Source organism: Marmota marmota, unplaced genomic scaffold, assembly GCF_001458135.2.
Source record: "Marmota marmota marmota unplaced genomic scaffold, marMar, whole genome shotgun sequence".
In the NCBI taxonomy this organism is placed as follows: Eukaryota; Metazoa; Chordata; class Mammalia; order Rodentia; family Sciuridae; genus Marmota; species Marmota marmota.
This window is the reverse complement of record NW_026000001.1, coordinates 1,111,043-1,131,284: the sequence shown is the minus strand read 5'-3', so window position 1 is coordinate 1,131,284 and position 20,242 is coordinate 1,111,043. Positions and strand designations below refer to the sequence as shown.

The following is a 20,242-nucleotide window of genomic DNA, read 5'->3' as shown; positions in this document are numbered from 1 at the left end:
GGCGGGGAACATGGTAGAATGAGGCAGACATTACTGCCCCAGGTACAGGTACAATTGCACAAATTGATGTGATTCTACATCATGTACAACCAGAGAATTGAAATGTTGTGCTCCATTTGTGTACGATGAATTGAAATGCATTCTGCTGTCATGTACAACTAAGTAGAACAAATAAAAAAGAGAAAATAAATAAATAAATAAATTATTTTATTAAATAAAAGAAACTGTGGTATATATACACAATGGAATATTACTCAGCCTTAAAGAAGAATGAAATTATGGCATTTGCAGGTAAATGAATGGAGTTGGAGAATGTCAAGCTAAGCCAAGTAAGCCAATCCCAAAAAACCAAAGACCAATTTTTCTTTTCTCTGTAAGTGGATGCTGATCCATGTTGAGGGGGTGCCCAAGGGAAGAATGGAGGAACTTTGGATTGTGCAGGGGGGAGGGCAGGGGAGGGTGTGTGTGTGTGTGTGTGTAAACATGGTAGAATGAGACAGACATTATTGCCCTATGTATGGGTATGAATGCACAAATGGTGTGACTCTATATCATGTACAACCAGAGAAATGAAAAGTTGTGCTCCATTTGTGTAAAAAAAAATTAATTAAAAAAACATGTTAAGAGGGAACAGGGATGTGGCTCAGTGGAAGTGCTTAGCATAAATGAGGCCCTAGGCCAACAAAACAAAACACCCCTGACACCTGCACCCCACCTCTGGGGTAAGGATTAGGCTTTTTTTGGTGTGTGTACAGGGGATTGAACCTAGTACAAAAAAAAGCTAGTACACTGAGCTATACCCCAGCCATTTTTATTTTTTATTTTGACACAGTCTTACCAAGTTGTGAAGGCTGGCCTTGAATTTATGATCTTCCTGCCTTAGCCTCTGGAGTTGCTTGGATTACAGATGTGTACCATTGCGCTGTACAATACTTAGACATTTTGTAGAAGCTCTCCATGTAATACATTGTGCAATTAAAGTTGAAAGCTACTAACCTAAGTTAATATACCTGTCAGGGAAAATTTTAGAAAGTGTCTGCTGACCTCTAGCCAACCAAAATCCCAGAATGTTGGTATTTAAGTACTGCATCTGAGAAACTGATGTGACTCCATTTCTGAAAACAGCTTCTACCTCAAAGACTGTCCAAGGAAGGGGACCTTTGTCCTTGGAAAAACCCACAGAGCACTCCTAGGCACAAACCCATCCTGCTGATTTTTTTTTTTTTTTTGTCTGCAAATAACAGGAGAGATGACCCAGATGGCCCTGACTCCGTTAGGCTAGGTGAAGACCCATTGCAACCCTCCAGCAACCACCAATCAGCATGAGACAGGGAAAATACCTGGGATGCCAGATGACCCCCCAGTAGTTTATGGTAGTTGATAACATGTTGGGACACCATGTAGTTTAGCACGTACACCCCTCGTGGCTTAAACCAATCAGTTCAAAGGAATCCCCCTCTTGTACTAACCAATCACCCCTACCCAACTTGTTTCTGCCAGTGAATGTGCTAATCAATGTTAAGAGTCGTTGTTTGATTTTCCCGCGGTGTGAAGTGATTTTCTGAGTGATGTTGTGACGCATAGAGTATCACCAAAAAACTATAAAATCTCACTGAACAAAAGGACCAAGACTCACTCCCTGGGACCGCTGCATCTGGAACGAGTGTGAGTCCAGGCTCAAGCTTGCAATAAAGACTCTTGTGTGATTGCATCGGATTTGGCTCCTGGAGGTCTACTGGGGTCCCATGAATCTGGCATTACACATCAACATATATATCTTTTCTACAGAGCATATAATTTATTAATTTATTAAGCAAAACTTTTCACTGGAATTCTTTATTCTACAAAAAAATATATAATTCAGATAGATGCATTAAATGTTTCCCTTTCTTTATCCTTTTAGCATTTGGCACAACCGAGCTGGCTGCCCCATTCTGTACCTACCCCATATTTCCATTTGCTTGATTAGAAATCCACTGTGGAAATCCACAAAGAGGAAAAGCAGCAGAGTTTGTCTCTGAGGGTCCATATTCTGAGACTGAGCACCCTCACTGGACTCTACCTGATAACTCACATCTGGAAGCACAAAATCTAGAAGACAAGATATTACACAGTTTCTAAGGTAAGTAAAGACCCCAAAATGCTAATTGATTAAAGAACTTATATCCCAAACAAAAAGGACCTTAGAATAAGAATCTACATTTGAACACTCCATTCCATTCCTGAACTTGTTTTTCTGTCCACATGATAGAATAATATTGACTCACTGGAAGACCGTCAGAATAACAACTGGATATGTAAATGTAAACCAAACAACACTCCTCTGCATTTACTGAGAAGCATTCCAACAATAAATTGATTTATTCCTCATACAAATTTCTAACGCAGGTTGTGCTAGTAAGAGGCAGAGATCTGATTCAAACTTGAGTAATGATAATGAAAGCAGCTAACTTGTGATAAACTGCTAACTTGTGCTATATGCCAAGTATCATATTAAATTTTCTCATGAACTATCACAATGTTTGGATCTCACAACACTTTGGAGTAGGACCTATTCATATGCCTTTTTACAGATGAGAAAAGAGGCACAGAAAGATTGAATATCTTTCTCAACATGAGCCAATTAAGTAGTGGAACTGAGTTGAGGGCCTTGCCAGATTGACTTCAAAATTGGTGCTCTTAACCCCAATACCATATATTTGTATTCCCAAGTAATCCAATGCTCTATGGTCACTTTCTAGCAGCTGGATCCTATAGAATGTATCAGGATAGTTCTATATTATAGTTCCATATAGAAAAGTACCTCCACATGAATCCTTGTTCTGACCTTTAGATAAATAAAGGAAGGACATGGAGGAATGTATTCTACATTACTCATTTCAGAGTTAACTGAGCAAGTTCAGGCATCATGTAAAAATATAATAAAGGAAATCAATAGTGTCTAAAAATAAAAATGAAAGAGATAAAAGATACCAAGATTCCTAGAAGTTCACTTAGGTCATCCTTCTATTCAAAATTCTGAAGGTAGGATATCCCATCTGTTAAGACTAAACAGTTTTTCCTCATCAAACTACTTATATCCAAATATCCTTTCCAAGGACAGTTCCTCTCAAAGCCATTCTCTGGAATTACTACCCACTCGAGAAAAAGAACCTTATCTGGAGGTTTTGTCATTCCCTGGAGACCACTGCCTCATTCTAGGACACTTCTATCTTTTTGTGCTAATCACAATGCTAGAAATACCTCTTCCCTACTGGACATTTTTCCCAGGGTCCAAATGACCAGACTACCTTCCAAATTTCAAAGGATTCAAGCCAGCAACAGAATGATAAACCTCCTAGGCATCAGTTCACATTTGCACAGTCCTATTTCCCAGTTTTATTTATTGGCCCATTTATTAATCATCCAACTTTTAGCATAACTCACCCAAAGCTAATGTGTTCAGCCCTACATGAATAATACAGCTGTCAGATCAGGCAGGCAGCGGCCAAAGGAGGCAGATTTAAAAGGGCTGCTGAACAGGCTTTATTGAGATATCACTCCTGGGCGGAACTCGATCAGACCCACAGAGGGGACAGGGGAAGGGTCTGAGGAGAAACCACATGGAAGCTCAACTGGACTGGACTTTTATGGGGCTTACAGCAGGAAGGGAAGGGCTCAGGCCAGGAAAAGGTGTTCTTAGAGTCCCTTGCCCCCTTGGAGTTGGTCAGGGGAGTTGGCTGAACTGCAGGATTGGCCAGGGGGGTCCTGTTGATTGACAGGCTTTAGTCAGGATATCTGGCTGATTGACAGGCATTTCCACTGGCATCTGACTGATGTTCTTTTCCGGCACAGGCTGCTTTGTTCTAAGTTGCCACTAAGTCACCACCAAGTCGCCACCACCGACCTAACAACAGCCAGCTTGATAGATTTAATACTATTATGTCTGGCATTTAGGTTGTGTTTTAATTTCTTCTAATTATTTTATATGGGTTTTCTACTTTCATTGGCAAGTGTATTTCTCTTCCACAAGAGTTCAAGGAAGCCGTTGGTCCCTTGCTCACCTTGCCCTTACATCAACAGATTAAGGAAAATAGAAATCCTCTGAACAAGTCCCTAGAAGAAGGACCAGGAATAGACGAAGGAGTAGAAGTGAGCGAGAACCAACATCAAGCTGCAGTGCTAAACAAGCTCTGATTGGTCTTTGCCTATCTGATACATTGCCTCACTCCAACAACCCTCAAAGGAGGCCAGAATCCCACTGTGACACCCCAGAATAAGCCATCAGATCATTGTGTCCTGTCTTTATATACACCTGCTATTTATATTTCCTTAATTTTTCTAATGTTCTTTAGTTTCTGAATTTCTGTGCAAAGAAAGGGATATATACCTCCATCCAAATTGAGATCCAAATTAGGCACCATACACAATTGGTGTTTCTTCCAGTCAATGAAATAACATATATCTTTCAAGACAGTAGTACTGGGCTGCTCCTGATTTGACAATACCAGAGGCAGACCAGAAGGTCCATATAGAAATACGTATAGATGCTAAAGAAAATTGCCAAATTCTAGTTTTTTTATGACTATTTATTCACTTGTATAAAACAAACAAAACACTGATTAGTCAACTCCAACTACTCTTCTAGCCTAATTTTTCTTTCTTGCACCATCCAGTCCATGCTTCTGTCATGTTGGTTTATAGGGAAAATGCATGGCATATATATCACAGCTTATAGTTTCTCAGTTCTCTGGCAAATTAACTTGTCTTTTATGTTGGATTATATGTTTTTATACAAATCAGAACACTTCTAGATAATATACAAAGGCTTTCTTTAAAATTGGGATGTAAAAACCCATCTTCAAAGGCAATTGCCTTGAACTTTTTTTCAAAAGGATATGGAAACTGAAGAAATCCTGTTCAGCTGGCTGGAAAAGACTCTTGGGCTGGGGCACAGAGCAGCGGCTGGGGTCAGTATCAGTTCACCCAACAAGCCCATGCCAGCCACGTCATCAGGGATGAAAAGTGTTACTGGATGTCCTAGCACAGGGTGGATTCTGCTACAGTGTGATTCAGTTGTAATGAATTTTGGTCTACTGTCAGAAAACAGACAAGACAAATTTAACTTTTTTCCCCTCTTAAGAAATTATTGTAAAAGGCATTAAAAATTCCTTTTATAACCTCTAAGATATGCATAATCACATACACTATCATATCAGTTTTGCTGGTATAAGTAACTTCTGTCTCACTTAAGGAATCACAGCAATGGAAAGGGAAGAAAATTTGGCAATTCAGAGATATCATGGCTCCTGCTTTTTCTGTTTTTACTGGCAGTTTCTTATTCTCCATAGTGTATTTCACTCACTAAGATGACTCTGTTCCAAGCAGAAGTTTCTAAGGTCATTCAAAGATCAGCACTATGTGATGGGATTGTGAAGGACAAATGGCTAAAACTGGCCCCATGATACTCAGATGTCTGCTCTCACACATGCTACACTTTCCCCTGTTCATCTAGGTTTGAGACTAGGGTTTAATAGGACCAGTGAGAAAGAAATAAGACTTTCTCTCTTAGAAAAAAATCTAATGAAATTTTGTGTTTGTTTACTTTCCAACAGCTGTTTTTTAAACAGAGAAGAAATACTAGAAGTAAGCCTTTCCTCTCCCTCCAAACCAATCAATTATCCCAAAACATTGGCTCAGTAAACTCTTGTCAGTAAAGCTATGATAATTAGATGTTACGATGATTCTACAAGATCATTAAATATATCAGGTGTAGTTTTGGATTAAAGAATAAAAAATATTCTCATTTGAGGTGTAATTTGTGCAAGAGTAAGAAAACAGAAATCATGGGAAGTTTCAAGGCTTAACCCATTAAGTCCTAAGTTTTCAATTATATGAATACTTCAACAAAGTTGACACAGGTTTATTAAAATATGTTGGCAATCATAATCTAGAGCTTATATATCCTTTTCAAAAATATTCTGTTTTAGTTGAGGTTGGAAACAATACTTTTATTTCATTTTTATGTGGTGCTGGGGATTGAACATAGTGCCCTGCATGTGCTAGGCGAGCACCTCAGCCCCTTATATATCCTTTATTTTTATTTTCATATATACATGGAAATATTTCTTCCAAATACTCTACTCATTCACCTAAAATATACCTCTAAACACACACACACACACACACACACACACTATTTATTTATTTATGTATTTATTTCTGGTACGGGGTATTGAACCTAGGATGTTTAACCACTGAGACACATCCCCAACCCTTTTTATTTTTTGAGACAGGGTTCAGCTCAATTGCTTAGGTCCTCACTAAGTTGCTGAGGCTGACTTTGAACTTGTGATCCTCCTGCCTCAGCCTCCTGAGCCACTGGGATTACAGGTATTTGCCACCACACCCAGTAATAAAATTTATTTAAAAGTTACTGTTAAGTGGTATGTTGAATGATTTAAGTATAGGACTTAACAGGTTAAGATCTATGACTCTGGGGCTGGGGTTGTGGCTCAGTGGTAGAGCGCTCGCCTAGCATGTGCGAGGGGCTGGGTTTGGTCCTCAGTACCACATAAAAAGAAATAAATAAAATAACGATATTGTGTCCAACTACAACTAAAAAAAATATATTTAAAAAATGAAAAAAAGGGCTACTGCTGCGGCTCAGCAGTAGCGTACTTGCCTGGCATGTGTGAGGCACTGGGTTCATTTCAGCACCACATATAAATAAATAAAATAAAGGTCTATCAATGACTAAAAATATATTTTAAAAAAGATCTATGACTCCTTGGGACATATAAACAGGCAGAAACCATTGCATTTATGCAACTAATGTATTAGTTGGACTTAAGCACACTTAGATCTTTCTTTGTATATTTCATGTTCACCTTGGACTCTGTGGTAGCTGGATAACAAAGGAATCCATGACAGAGGGTTCTGTATGTCCAGATTATTTACCATTTCCTCCATAGATGTATATTTTTGGTCTGAAGGAGAAAGAGCTAGCGAGAGAGATTTCCAAACCATGCAAAAGGTTGATGCCCCAAAAACTAACACAACAAATTCCCTTGTATTCATACTATCTCTCTAGCCAAGAGTTAAGTAAACTTTAAATCCAGTCTTTTCATGTCTAAATGGGATTGGAATTAGTAGAGCTTGTCTCATTCCATTTATAAAAGAAAAGAAGAGCTGAGTGTGGTGGCATATGCCTGTAATCCTAGTAGCTTGAGAGGCTGAGGCAGGAGAATCACAAATTCAAAGCCCACCTCAATAACTTAGAGAGACCCTAACCAAGTCAGTGAGACCCTGTCTCAAAATAAAATATAAAAAGGGCTGGGGATGTGGCTCAGTGGTTAAGCACCCCTGAGTTCAATCCCTAGTACCAAAAAAAAAAAAAAAAAGGAAAGAAAGAAAAAAGAAAAGAATGCTTGGAAAGGAGAAAGAATATGTCCACAGGTTAATTAGAACATTCAAGGATCTGGAAATAATAATAAGTTTTCAATATAAAAACTTAAAAGCTTTATTTCTATTTTTTAATAGAAAAATTGAAACCTGAAACGTAGAAATTACGGGGTAGCTGGGTGTGGTGGTACACACCTGTAGTCCCAGCTCCGTAGGAAGCTGAGGCAAGAGGACTGCTTGAGCCCAGGAGTTTGAGGCTTGCATGGGCAACATACTGAGACCTTGTTTCAAAAAAAAAAAAAAGTCAGGAGCAGTGGTGCACACTTGTAATCCCAGCTACTTGGAAGCCTGAAGCAGGTCAAACAAGAGAAGTCAAAGTTCAAGGCCAGCCTAGTCATTTTAGTAAGACCCTATTTCAAAATGAAAAATTAGAAAAAGGGCTGAGGATGTAGTCCAGTGGTAAAAGGCCTTTGAACTCAATCACAGGAAAAAAAATAATAATGAAATAAAATAAATGACAAGGGGAGACCATTTCCAACTCTATGCACATTCATAACAGGAGTAAAACATGGACAGGGACAAGGCTTTTGCTTTCACCTCACATAACGCTGATAGCTCACAACAAGAGCAATTCCATTCCACAGGTTCGAAATGGGTTCATTCTCTACCCTGCAAAGTAAAGAAAAGCTAAGCCATCTTAAACCAACCTCTAATTAATATAAATTTTGGCCCATGACTCCTACCACCCCAGAGACTACTGAAATTCAGTAACCAACTAATCAAAGGAAAAATGGCAATTTTAAAGTTCACCTTCTCTAGTGAAAAGGAAAAACATGAAAGGTTCAGATGAATCTACTTACTCATTAGAAGCTAATAGAGAATAGGAAAATGTGAAGGGTCTCACAAGATTAATTTCAAGGTAATTTTGGATCAAAAAACTGTGGGGAATGAAAAAAAAAAAAAAAACACAACTGTGGAGGCTGGGGTTGTGGCTCAGTGCCAGAGCGCTTGCCTCGTACATGTGAGGCACTGGGTTCGATCATCAGCACCACATAAAAATAAATAAACAAAATAAAGATATCGCATCCATATATAATTAAAAAAAATTTTTTTTAAATTAAATGTGGGGCTGGGGTTGTAGCTCAGTAGTAGAGTGCTTGCCTCAAATGCATGAGGTCCTGGGTTTGATCCTCAGCACCACATAAAAATAAATAAATAAATATAATAAAGATATTGTGTCCATCTATAAAAAATAAAATCAAACTGTGAACCTATTAGAAATAGAAACAGTAATGGCAGAGAAAAATTGTAAAGCGATAGCACTATCTTAAGTTAAGGACTTACCCAAAGATCTCTGTGGAGAGGATTCCATTTACCTTTACACTGAAATTAAATCTGATCTGCAACACAACAAATGAGGCGTGAGATTTCATATGAACCAAAAATAGAAATTAAAAACTTCTGTACTAGCCGCATGCTGTGATGCATGCTTGGGAGGATGAGGCAGGAGGATCGCAAGTTCAAAGCCAGCCTCAGCAAAAGTGAGGTGCTGAGCAACTCAGTGAGACTCTTGTCTCTAAATAAAATAACAAAATTGAGCAGGAAACATAGCTCAGGGGTCGAGTGCCCTTGAATTCAATCCCCAGTACCCACCCCCCCAAAAAAACAAAACAAAAAACCTTCTATAGGGCTGGGGATGTGGCTCAAGCAGTAACGCACTTGCCTGGCATGCGCCGGGCGCTGGGTTCGATCCTCAGCACCACATAAAAATAAAATAAAAATGTTGTGTCCACCGAAAACTGAAAAATAAATATTAAAAAAAAATTCTCTCTCTCTCTCTCTCTTAAAAAAAAAAAAACCTTCTATACTAATCATTGGAGGAAAAGGATATTCTTTAACTTTTAAAATTAATATTATTTTAATTGATAAATCATAATTATATACCTTAATGGGATACAATGTGATATTTTGGCTATTTTGAAATACATTATTATTATTACTTATAGTCACCCTACTATGTAATTATACAAGATTCAGCTTGATATGACTGCAGCCATCTGGAGTCATAACTGCCAGGATTGTCCCAGAGTAACCCGGATTGGTGTTTCCTTCATAGTTCCCTAGCAATCTATAATAAATAAAACCTGTAGAATCATCTGTTGAGCTTTATGACTGGACCCTGACTCTTTGATGTGATCTTAAGAAAACCAGGTACATTCCAGCCACAATGAAGTTACTTTTGTTCTAACCCCCAAATATGCCCCTCTTTCTGTCCCAAATTTGGGGATTCAAATGGTTTTGCTGCTGCCCAGAACTACACTTCTGTCAGGGAGTCCCCATATAAATTTGTACTCTATGCAATCTTAGATTTCCTGGCCTCTCTTTCTTCAGTCTTATGGCACCTTGGAGCCAATCCTAGTACAACAGAATTGGATTATTCTGGAACAGCAATGGATCCCCAAAACTTGTTCCTCCTAACTGAAATTTTGGACCCTCTGACCCTATTCCCTCCTCCAACCTTCCCCTAACCTCTGGTAATCACCATTATATTCTCTACTTCTATGAATTCAATTGTTTTTGATTCCCACATAAGTGAGATCATGTGGTATTTGTTTTTCTGTGCCTGGCTTATTTGAATGGATAAAGAAAATATTTCATGCTAACACAAAGGGATACTATTCAGTCTTAAAAAAAAAAAAGAAGGAAATTCTATTATTTCTGACAACATGGATGAACCTGGAAGAAAAGTATACTCTTTATCACTTTTTTTTCCACTTGATCTTTATTACCTTTTTCAATTGCACTCTCACTAAGCTTACTTAAAACTTGCCTGTTCTATACAAATTCTCAGTCTCAAATATAATTTAAGTCCTACACTACAATTCTAGGTGGTCTCAAATTATAAGGAAATCCTGCTCCTTTGCCATTCTTCCAAATTATCCCTTCTCTTTTTTAAGGGAACTATTTTTTTTTCCTTTCTTGGTACTGGGGATTAAACCCAGGGGTGCTTATCCATTGAGCCACATCCCTAGCCCATTTTATTTTTTATTTGGAGACAGGACCTTGTTAAGTTACTTAGGGCCTCACTAAGCAGTTGAGGCTGGCTTTGAGCTTGCAATCTTCCTGCCTCAGCCTCCTAAGTCACTGGGATTACAGGCATATGCCATTGAACCTGGCAGAACTATCAATCTTATTTCTATTATTATCCAAAATATAATAAATGAATAATTCTTTATATTTTCCTTTGCTTTTTCTTCCCTATATCCATTTGATTTTATGTCCTCTCTCCAATTTACATTACTGTTCTAATTATTCCATTTCAATCTACGTTTTTCTATATAACAAGGTAACAGGGTACTCTAAAGCCAGATTGCCTGAGTTCAAATCCTGACTCTGCAAGTTCCTTGACCTTTGTACCATAATTTTCTCAGCTATAAAGTGAGGTTGATGATAACAAAATCTACTTCATGTAGGGAGTTGTGAGGCTTAAATGCATAAATGTATGAAGACACTTGGAATAGTGAATCCTGCTAAAGACAGAAGAAAAGGGGAGATTAAATTACATGCTTAATGATATTCCTCTTATAAATATCTAACTACAGATAATAATAAAAATTTTAGCTTTTCAATGTTCAAGATATTATTCAAATTTGGAAATAATATCCAAATTTCCTTATTTGCTCTTATAATCACTTTAGAAAAGAAGGCGATCACCTGTAAGGTTTATTACCTAAGTTGGAAAAAAAATGAAGCCCGGAGGAGGGAAAACAGGTATCTAAAGTGATACAATAAAGTAGTAAGAAGATGCTAATAAACTGGGCGCAGTGGAATTACAGCACATGCCTGTAATTCCAGTGGCTCAGGAGGCTAAAACAGGAGGATTGCGAGTTCAAAGCCACCCTCAGCAAAAGTGAGGTGCTAAGCAACTCAGTGATTCCCTGTCTCTAAATAAAATACAAAATAGGGCTGAGGATGTGGCTCAGTGGTCAAGTGCCCCTGAGTTCAATACCTGGTACCACCACCACCCCCAAAAGAAAAAGCAAGAAGATGCTAATAAGAATCCAAAAGAAAGCTCTTTATTCACAGGGCCTTTTTAGGTGTATGACATAACCAACATTAAAACTGTCCTGGCTGGGAGCATAGTTCAGAGTATGTGTTTTGCATGTGCAAAGCCCTGGATCCTTAGTACAAAGGGAAGGGAAAAGGGAGAGGAGAAGGGAAGGGAAGGGAAGGGGAGGGGAGGGGAGGGGAAAGAGAGGAAGAGAAAGGAAGGGAAGGGAAGGGAAGGGAAAAGAGAGGAAGGGAAGAGCGGATAAAGGACAGGATTACTTGAAGGGCATAGAAACCAAATCAATCCAATATTATAAGTTCACTGTATTCATCATTATTAACATGTCTAACTATAGATTTCTACCCTATCTACCTCACAGAATGGTTTTAAGGATCCTCATACCTTCCAGAGTAGAAGTTTCTTGAGAACATATGACATACACAAGAGAAGCAATATTGTGCAAAAGAATAGCTTACCTTGTGGTGTATGATGATGATTTTGCGTAAAAAATGCTTTATGATCAGACAATCTGTCATCAAAGTTCTGGGCTTTTCATCAACCTGTAACAATGCAATAAAAACATCCACCACAAATATACAAACCCAAGAGCACAAATGAATTCAATATGGTGTTTCTTTTCTTTTAAAAAGAGAGAGAGAGAGAGAGAGAGAGAGAGAGAGAGAGAAAATTTTTTTTTAATATTTATTTTTTAGTTTTCGGCGGACACAACATCTTTGTTTGTATGTGGTGCTGAGGATCGAACCCGGGCCGCACGCATGCCAGGCCAGCACGCTACCGCTTGAGCCACATCCCCAGCCCTGGTGTTTCTTCCTACAAAAATAACTATACCTCAGAAAGCTTTTTGTTTATCCAAGGAGAAACATCTTTGAGAATGAGAATTATACACAAAAGGGAATTTAAATAGCCATCATTTTTTGGGTTAGAGTGCCTATTTCATGGAATTTGAGGAGATATATGAGTAAAACCTACAATGTCAAAACCATCTTTTGAAACAAATTCAAAATTAATTTGGATTAGAGCTGAGAAAAGTAACTATCTTAATTCTACCATTTTAATGTCTTTATGACACTCTGTATTAAGATTCTGAGTCAAAGAAGCAGACACTTGAATTCATTCATTTATTGAATTAATTTATTCTAACATTTATCTATAAGGAAAAGCTACAGAGTAACCTCAAAAGTCAGAAGACCTGTGTTCTAGTATTGGTTCTGTAAAAAATATTTTAAATTACCATGAAAAAAAAATAACTTCCCTGCTCTGGACCTCATTTTCTGGTCAGCAAAACAAAGATAATACCTACATGGAGACACTTATAATAATGACTGGCAAACAAAAAACACTGAACCCTGATGAAACTTAAAAAATGTAGAAAGACAGCATGAGGAAAGAGAGGAATTATATGGCATGCTTCACTGTATTCATCTTTATTAATATGTTTAACTATAGATTTCTACCCTATCTACCTCACAGAATGGTTTTAAGGATCCTCATACCTGAAAGCAAATGTTGCATATGGTAGCAGTAATGGACAGCACTTGTCATTGCCTACAATGTGACCAGCATTGTGCAGGTGCTACATGTACATTACCTCACAACAACACTGTAATGTAAGTACTATGATCCCCATTGGAGAAAAAAAAAAAAAAAAAGATCAGAGAATTTAGGCAACTTGTCGGTAGTCACTTGGCTCTTCAGTGATAGAGATGGAATTTGACCCTAAGTCTTTCCAATCCTAATTGCCCATGCTTTTCCAATATACTGTGATACTTCCCTACAAATATAAGATGTACCTTTTAAATTTTTCAACAATGGCTTTCTCTATTCTAGGAATGGTGCAAAAAAATTTTGCACCAAGTAATACAATCTTACTTGTATTACTTTATTTAACCATCACAAAAGATTTATACCTAACCCATATTTTTTTATAGGTGAAAAAATTTTCAGAGGTTAAACAACTTGCTCAAAGTTAGCCAGGTCAATTTGGCTCCAAATATTTAGTATTCACCACTTTCCTATAATGATTCACTACATTTAATACAGTGTCCCTAAAATCAGAGTTAGAAACAGTCTCCTAGAAAATGAAGATGTCCAGGAAAATGAAAGTATAGTCAGAAATCAGCAAATTCTTGTTAATGTCTTAGGAAATATAGAGAGCCATGTACTAGATATATTTTTAGTGGAATAAACATTGTCCCTGAGCTCAGAATCCCAAAATACAATAAAGAATGTAGCCAAACACAGTGGTGCAAGCCTGTAATCCCAGCAGCTCTAGAAGCTGGGTCAGGAGAATTGCGGGTTCCAAGTCAGTCTAAGCAACTTAGCAGGATCTGAGCAACCTAGTGAGACCCTGTCTCAAAATAAATAAATAGGGCTGGTAATGTGGCTCAGTGGTTAAGTACCCATGGGTTCAATTAAAGGAGGGAGGGAGGGAGGGAGGAAGGAAGGAAGGAAGGAAGGAAGGAGAGAGAAAGGAAAGAAGGAAGAATGGGAAAAGGGAAGGAAATGTAAATTCTTTATTAGATATTAGATAATAATTATAAATCGGCTGAAAAAGGTCAAGAACTATAGGTAAAGATCAATGAAAACATTTGAAAAAATTATTAGAAAATGCATATTAGACAATTCTATAAAAAAGTCTAGGATTATCTATGCTTGTTAATGGTACATATCATAATCACATCCTTTAAGAATTTTTAGTATAAATATTTAAACAGGAGAAAAGCAATGGTCTCTTTTAAGCATTTTCTGTATTTAATACTTTCAAAAAAACTTCTTGGAACAGTTTTAAATCTCTGTAACCTTGGTGATTACAGGGTATATCATAGAGAGGGCGAATTATAGCTAACAACAAGGCAACCAAATAAGTGAGAGCTCATTGAACAGCTCTCAGAGAGGGCCTACAATTAATAATAATGACAGCTGCCATCTACTGAACACTTGGTACATGCAACAAGTTTATGTATGGCAGAAATTATGCCCATTTTATAAAGGAGGATCATAAGACTCAAAAAGTTAATTAATTTGTCCAAGTTAGTTAGGTGGCAGCACTGGGATTCGAACACACACACCTGACCTTTTCTGAAGTCTACACACTACGATGCAATGCTGTCTTTCCAAGAATGTTTATTTTCTGTCTGAATAGGGTAAGATAGAGCTGGGGGATATAGCTGAGTGGTAGAGTGCTTGCCTAGCATGTATGAGGCCCTAGGTTCCATCCCTAGTACCACAAAAAGAAAAAAAAATGCTTCTTGTGAATATGGTAATATATAATCTTTTTTTTTCCCCCCAGTACTGGGGATCAAATCCAGGGCTTTGTATATGCTAGGCAAACACCCTACCACTCAGCTACATCACTAGCCCCCATCATTATATGTTATGGAGCTTGACAGGAAATGCTTATATATAACTACTCAATATATGCATTTACTTATTCTTAAAACATGTTGGGCTGGGGTTGTGGCTCAGTGGTAGAACACTAGCCTAGCATGCGTGAGGCCCTGGGTTCAATCCCCAGCACCACATAAAAATAAATAAAATAACGGCATTGTGTCCAACTACAACTAAAAAATAAATATTTTAAAAAACCCACTGATGTATATTATTATGTATACCTAGGCCTATAGAGATACATAATACAATCTCTGAATTAGAAGAATTCACATAGTTCAGAAGGAAGAGACATATGAATATGACATTTCATATGGCAAAGTGCAAAGTTCTATAATTTAGGTATATGAGGTGCTAAAGGAACACACAAGATAATTGGTATCTAACTCAGACTGAAAGGATAAAGTGATCTAATGACAGGTTAGCAGAAGACAGTTAACCCTTTTAAGTTCTATTCATATATAAAGAGAGACACACATAGAGACAGACAAAGAACACAAAGTCTATAGTTGAATATCAGAAACCCAGTACCCCAGCATGGCACATCTAAAGAAGTAGTGAACTTACTTAAGTGCTATTATGAAAAAATCAATGCTGACAGTTCTGGACACCAGAAACTACTAGAGAACCATGTGGTTTTAGTCTTAACCTCTAAAGGCAAGTCTGATATAATAGAAGTTCATGTTCAAACATCAACTGATACAATCATGGGCCCTCTGCTGCTCTCCTGAAGAATGTCTCAGTCTCTCTCTCATTTTTTCCATTCCATCTTTTGATTGATAGGTAGGCAGGTAGGTAGGCAAATAGATAAATGGATACAGAGATACAAATATGGAGATATGTATGTGCATATATGTTTATATGCATGTTATCTCCATCCATTTTATCTTTTAATATTGTTAGAAAAATAATATAAAACTGGGTAAGGTTGTTCAGAAGACCTTGTGAAATCAGACTGCTTTGGAGAAACATGTACCCAGCCTTATGAGCCTCAAGATGTAGGACTCACACTGAGCATAAACACAAAACCCAACATCTCTCCTAAATGAGCTTCCTCAGTGTCCCTTGAGATTAATTTTCCCCACAGGCCCAAATCAGTGGATCATTTATATTAGTTTTTCATAGATGTCACTATTAAGTAGTCTTTGCTCTCAAGTTTTCTAATCAACCCTTCTCCCCAACTGATGTATTTATAATGAAATCTTTTGCAAACTCCCCCTTTTCTCTTTTCACTTTCTTCATTCCAGTGTGTTTTAAATAGCTACACACCATTATAAACAGTGTGATGTAGTGGAAGAAATGCTTTGAGGAAACTCTTGTTCCCTGAGGCTAATGCTGTCTGGCTATACTTCTCTTTACCCTGTAATCTCCAGCACCAACTTGCTCCTGGTCACTAAGCTCACAGGTTTTGTCTGTACTCCAAGCCTGACTTTCACATCCAAACAGATGACCAAAGGGCTGGGGGTATGGCTCAGTGGTACAGTGCTTGTCTACCATGCATGAGGCCTTGGGTTCAATTCCCAGCACCACAAAATAAGACAGTGTTTTGCTCCTACTAAGTAGATGACCAGCCTTAGCAACAACTCTGTCTCAGTTTCCTGACCTTCTCAAAGACAATGACCCTGACTTCCATTCATTTTAAGCTAACTATTTCCATGGCCATACTTTGGAACTGGTCCATTCTGGAATCCTTAAATTGAAATGTCCAACTCTGATGTGAAAAGATGTATACCAAGATGTTAACACTGGTTTCTTTGACAGGCCAAATTATATGTGCTCTGAATGTTTGCTTTGGTCATACTTCAATTCTTCTGAGGGAAACACTGCTTTTACAATAAGAAGGAAAACAAGAGAAACTTTATCACTCTAATAACAACTTCCTAATAAGTGTTTGAATTTACTTGTATTCAGTAAATCTGATTTTCCATCTATCAAGACTTTAGACATGGACCCTTTCCTTTGGGTAAGGTGCTCTTTCTCTTGGCTGCCACAACTGTCAGTGCTTACCTCTGTCATGATTATACATCAATCTTTCCCTTTACACCCCAAGTTCCTTGGGATCAGATAACATGGCTTGGAACTCTGTACCTACAGTTCGTGGCTCAATGTAACTAACTTGAATAGACAAAAGTTTCTCAATGAATGAATGAATGAATATTGAAATAGCACTGACCTACATGAATCATATGACCTACAGATTCAAGTTCTAATTCTGCCACTTGACTCTCATATGACTCTGGAAAAGTCAGTCAAATTCTCTGAATCTCAGTTCTCTTATCTATAAAATGGAGGGATTATACTTGTATATATATCCACCTTATCAAGTTGTCAGGAGGCTTAATTATCGTTGCTTGTTCAGACTGGCTAAAAAAACATAACTTCATTTTCTAAAATTGCTTTTCATGGTTCACTGGAATCACCTTTTTATTGCTACTTGACATTAGTAGTTTCAGAGCTGACTAACCATTAATTGCTCTACATGGTTTACCTTTCCTTCTCCTAAAGAAGATAAGGCATAGCCAGGGGTTTCTGTGGTTATGATGTTGTACCCATTCCTTTCACAAGGGGCCAAATCATTATCCAAATGTGGAAAAAGGCTTCTCAAGTGTTTCCTTGGAGAATGTTTGAATAATTTTAATTCTTTACATCTCTACCAAATCCAAGAAAAGAGAGACATAGAGCCAGAAAATTATTAAAGAGAATGAAGAACTTAATTGTCACTTTCATAAATCTGTAATACAAATAAATCAATAAAGAGATATCTAAACCAACTGAATAAAAAGATATACAAATAGGATATGCACTGGAAATTCATTTTTATTTTCTTTATCAGGAGATTCAAATTCAAATAGAGTTTATTTCAATGGTTCCCAAACTGCATCTGAGATTTTAAAAAATAATTCAAAAACCTAGGCCACACCTCTATGAACCAAATTGTGTCCCTCAAAATTCATATGTTGAAGCCCTAACTGCCAGAATCACTATACTTGTAGGTGGGGGACTTAAGAAAATAATATAAGGTATTAAAGTGTTTCTTCTTATAGGGATACCAGAGATCTCTTTCATTCTCCATGCAGATGCTGAGGAAAGGCCATGTAAAGATATATAGCAACAAGGCAGCAATTTGTTTTCTGGTGAGAGGTCTCACCAGAAAGTAACACTAATGGCACCATTTATTTTTAGACATAGTCTTATTGTGTTGTCATATTGTCTACACTGGTCTTGTACTCTTGCGTTTAATCCTCCTGCCTCAGCCTCCAGAGTGCTGGGATCACAGGCAAAAACTACTCTTCCCAGCCCTGACGGCACCTTGATCTTGTTCTTCTAGGCTCGAGAACTGTGAGAAATTAAATCTCTATTGTTTAAGCAACCTAGTCTGTGGCATTTTGTTATAGCAGCCCAGGCAGACTAATGCAACTCTCCAGATCAATTAAATCACAACCTTCTCGAGTAGGACACAGACATTAGTATTTGGAAGTGCCCAGATAATTTAATATCTGCACAGGAAAGTTTGAGAACCAATATCTCTTATTTTACTTTAAACCTGGACCTCTGATGGGCCTAAGCTTTTTTCTATTATTAGATTTGTAGAAAAATAAGAATCAGCCAGGTGCAGTGACACACATCTATAATCCAGAGACTTGGGAGGCTGAGATAAGAGGATTCTAAGCAATTTAGTGAGACCTTGTCTCAAAAATAAAAAATAAAAAAGACTGAGAACATAGCTCAGTGGTACACTAGTTTAAATCCCCAGTACCAAAAAAATAAGAAGGAAAAAAATTAAACCACCAGTAGTTTATAAAACTAGGACATAGCTTGCCTCAAAAATCATCTGGAAGGATGTTGCCCCTGATGTGTCCAGAGAATAGCTACCTTCCCCTGAAGTTGAAGTCAGCTTTGCAGAGAATCCAGGCAGTATAGATTGTAGTTCTGTGTGAGAAGAAATGGCAACAGAGTAGATCAATCAGTTTGGATAAGGACCAGAGCCTCTGGAATTGTTTATTAAATCATCGAGCCAAAAAGGCTTTTCCTTGATGAAAAGATTACCTGAGAAATTTAAAATATGATTGAAATGGCTATGCATCATCAAAATTGTTTGAACATTTAGAATTACTTTCTGGGGTTAAGACATTTAATATCATGTTTTCAACTTTTCACATTTGCTAAATCAATTTGATTCTTCAGTTAATTTCTACAAAATCATGTTCATAGCCAGCAATCTTCAGAACTCATAGTTCTAGTTGATCTAGCTGATATTATTGTTTTTTCATAGATCAATTCATTATCTAATTAACACAAATCCAGAGAAGTGAACTAATTTAGAACTGAAAGCAGAAAAAAATCAAGAATGTCTCAGGCATGCTTTTTTTTTTTTTTTTTGGTATTGAGGATTAAACTCAGGGGCACTCAACCACTGAGCCACAACCCCAGCCTATTTTGTATTTTATTTAGAGGCAGGGTCTCACTGAGTTGCTTAGCACCTCGCTATTGCTGAGGCTGGCTTTGAATCAGTGATCCTCCTGCCTCAGCCTCCCAAACTGCTGGGATTACAGGTGTGCACTACCATGCCCAGCTCAGGAATACATCTAATATAGTATGTTTATAAAGGAGGTCATCTTTAACAAACTCAAACTCTTGCCCATTTTTAAATAACTTTATTTTATTTATTTATTTTTATGTGATGCTAAGGATCAATCCCCCTGCCTCATACATGCTAGGCAAGTGCTCTACCATTGAGCTACAACCCAGCCCCAAACTCTTGCCCATTTAATTTGTAAATTAACCACTTAGCACATTCATATATGTTGATTCAGAACTTTGTATAAAGTATTGGTGAGCAGTGGGTCATCCACACAAACATCAAAAGTATACACCACACATTCCCTGGCACTCATATTACAAGGAAACAATCAAACCTGCATTTTGTAAAATGTCATCCTTTATTTACCCTCCATATTAATACAATATGGAGAACGAAAGAAGTATAAAGATAAAATCTCAGTGTTGCAAATTTTACCTTGTAAATGAGGTTGACGATGTTGACATACCAAAACATCAACTTTAAAAACCAAGTAAAAATAAAATATATCCTAAAATAATAGAACAAGTATCTCCTAAGGCATTCATTCATACTTATTTCTAATAGTGTTTTAACCTTTTCAAAGAAGTATGGACACTCCCAAGATCAAGTTCTAGCTATGAGTTTTAATGGTAGTATTTTTCTTGCCATTAGCTTGGTTTTCAAACCTAATTTAGTCACAAAGCCCTAGATGATAATATGGTAGCAAGGTTATGCTACACTGAAGTTTAATAAGCTTGGAGCAGAACCAGGACGCTTTACCACTGATTGACTTCCTGACCTCAGGCAACCTCTTTATTCTGATTCAATTACATTTCTGA

General features: G+C 37.4%; 1 protein-coding gene across 1 annotated transcript in view; it reads right to left on the bottom strand.

The window, feature by feature from the left end:
* CUNH11orf80 (chromosome unknown C11orf80 homolog) overlaps positions 1–20,242 on the bottom strand; it is a 90,254-nt gene that overhangs the window by 26,574 nt on the left and 43,438 nt on the right. Inside the window, exons 4-10 of the mRNA XM_048807699.1 lie at positions 18,663–18,772; positions 11,911–11,994; positions 8,728–8,783; positions 7,981–8,052; positions 4,880–5,075; positions 4,370–4,520; positions 1,945–2,091 (exon numbers count right to left, since the gene is read on the bottom strand). Coding sequence (XP_048663656.1) covers positions 1,945–2,091; positions 4,370–4,520; positions 4,880–5,075; positions 7,981–8,052; positions 8,728–8,783; positions 11,911–11,994; positions 18,663–18,772 — 816 coding nt within the window. The remainder of the gene's footprint in view (positions 1–1,944; positions 2,092–4,369; positions 4,521–4,879; positions 5,076–7,980; positions 8,053–8,727; positions 8,784–11,910; positions 11,995–18,662; positions 18,773–20,242) is intronic.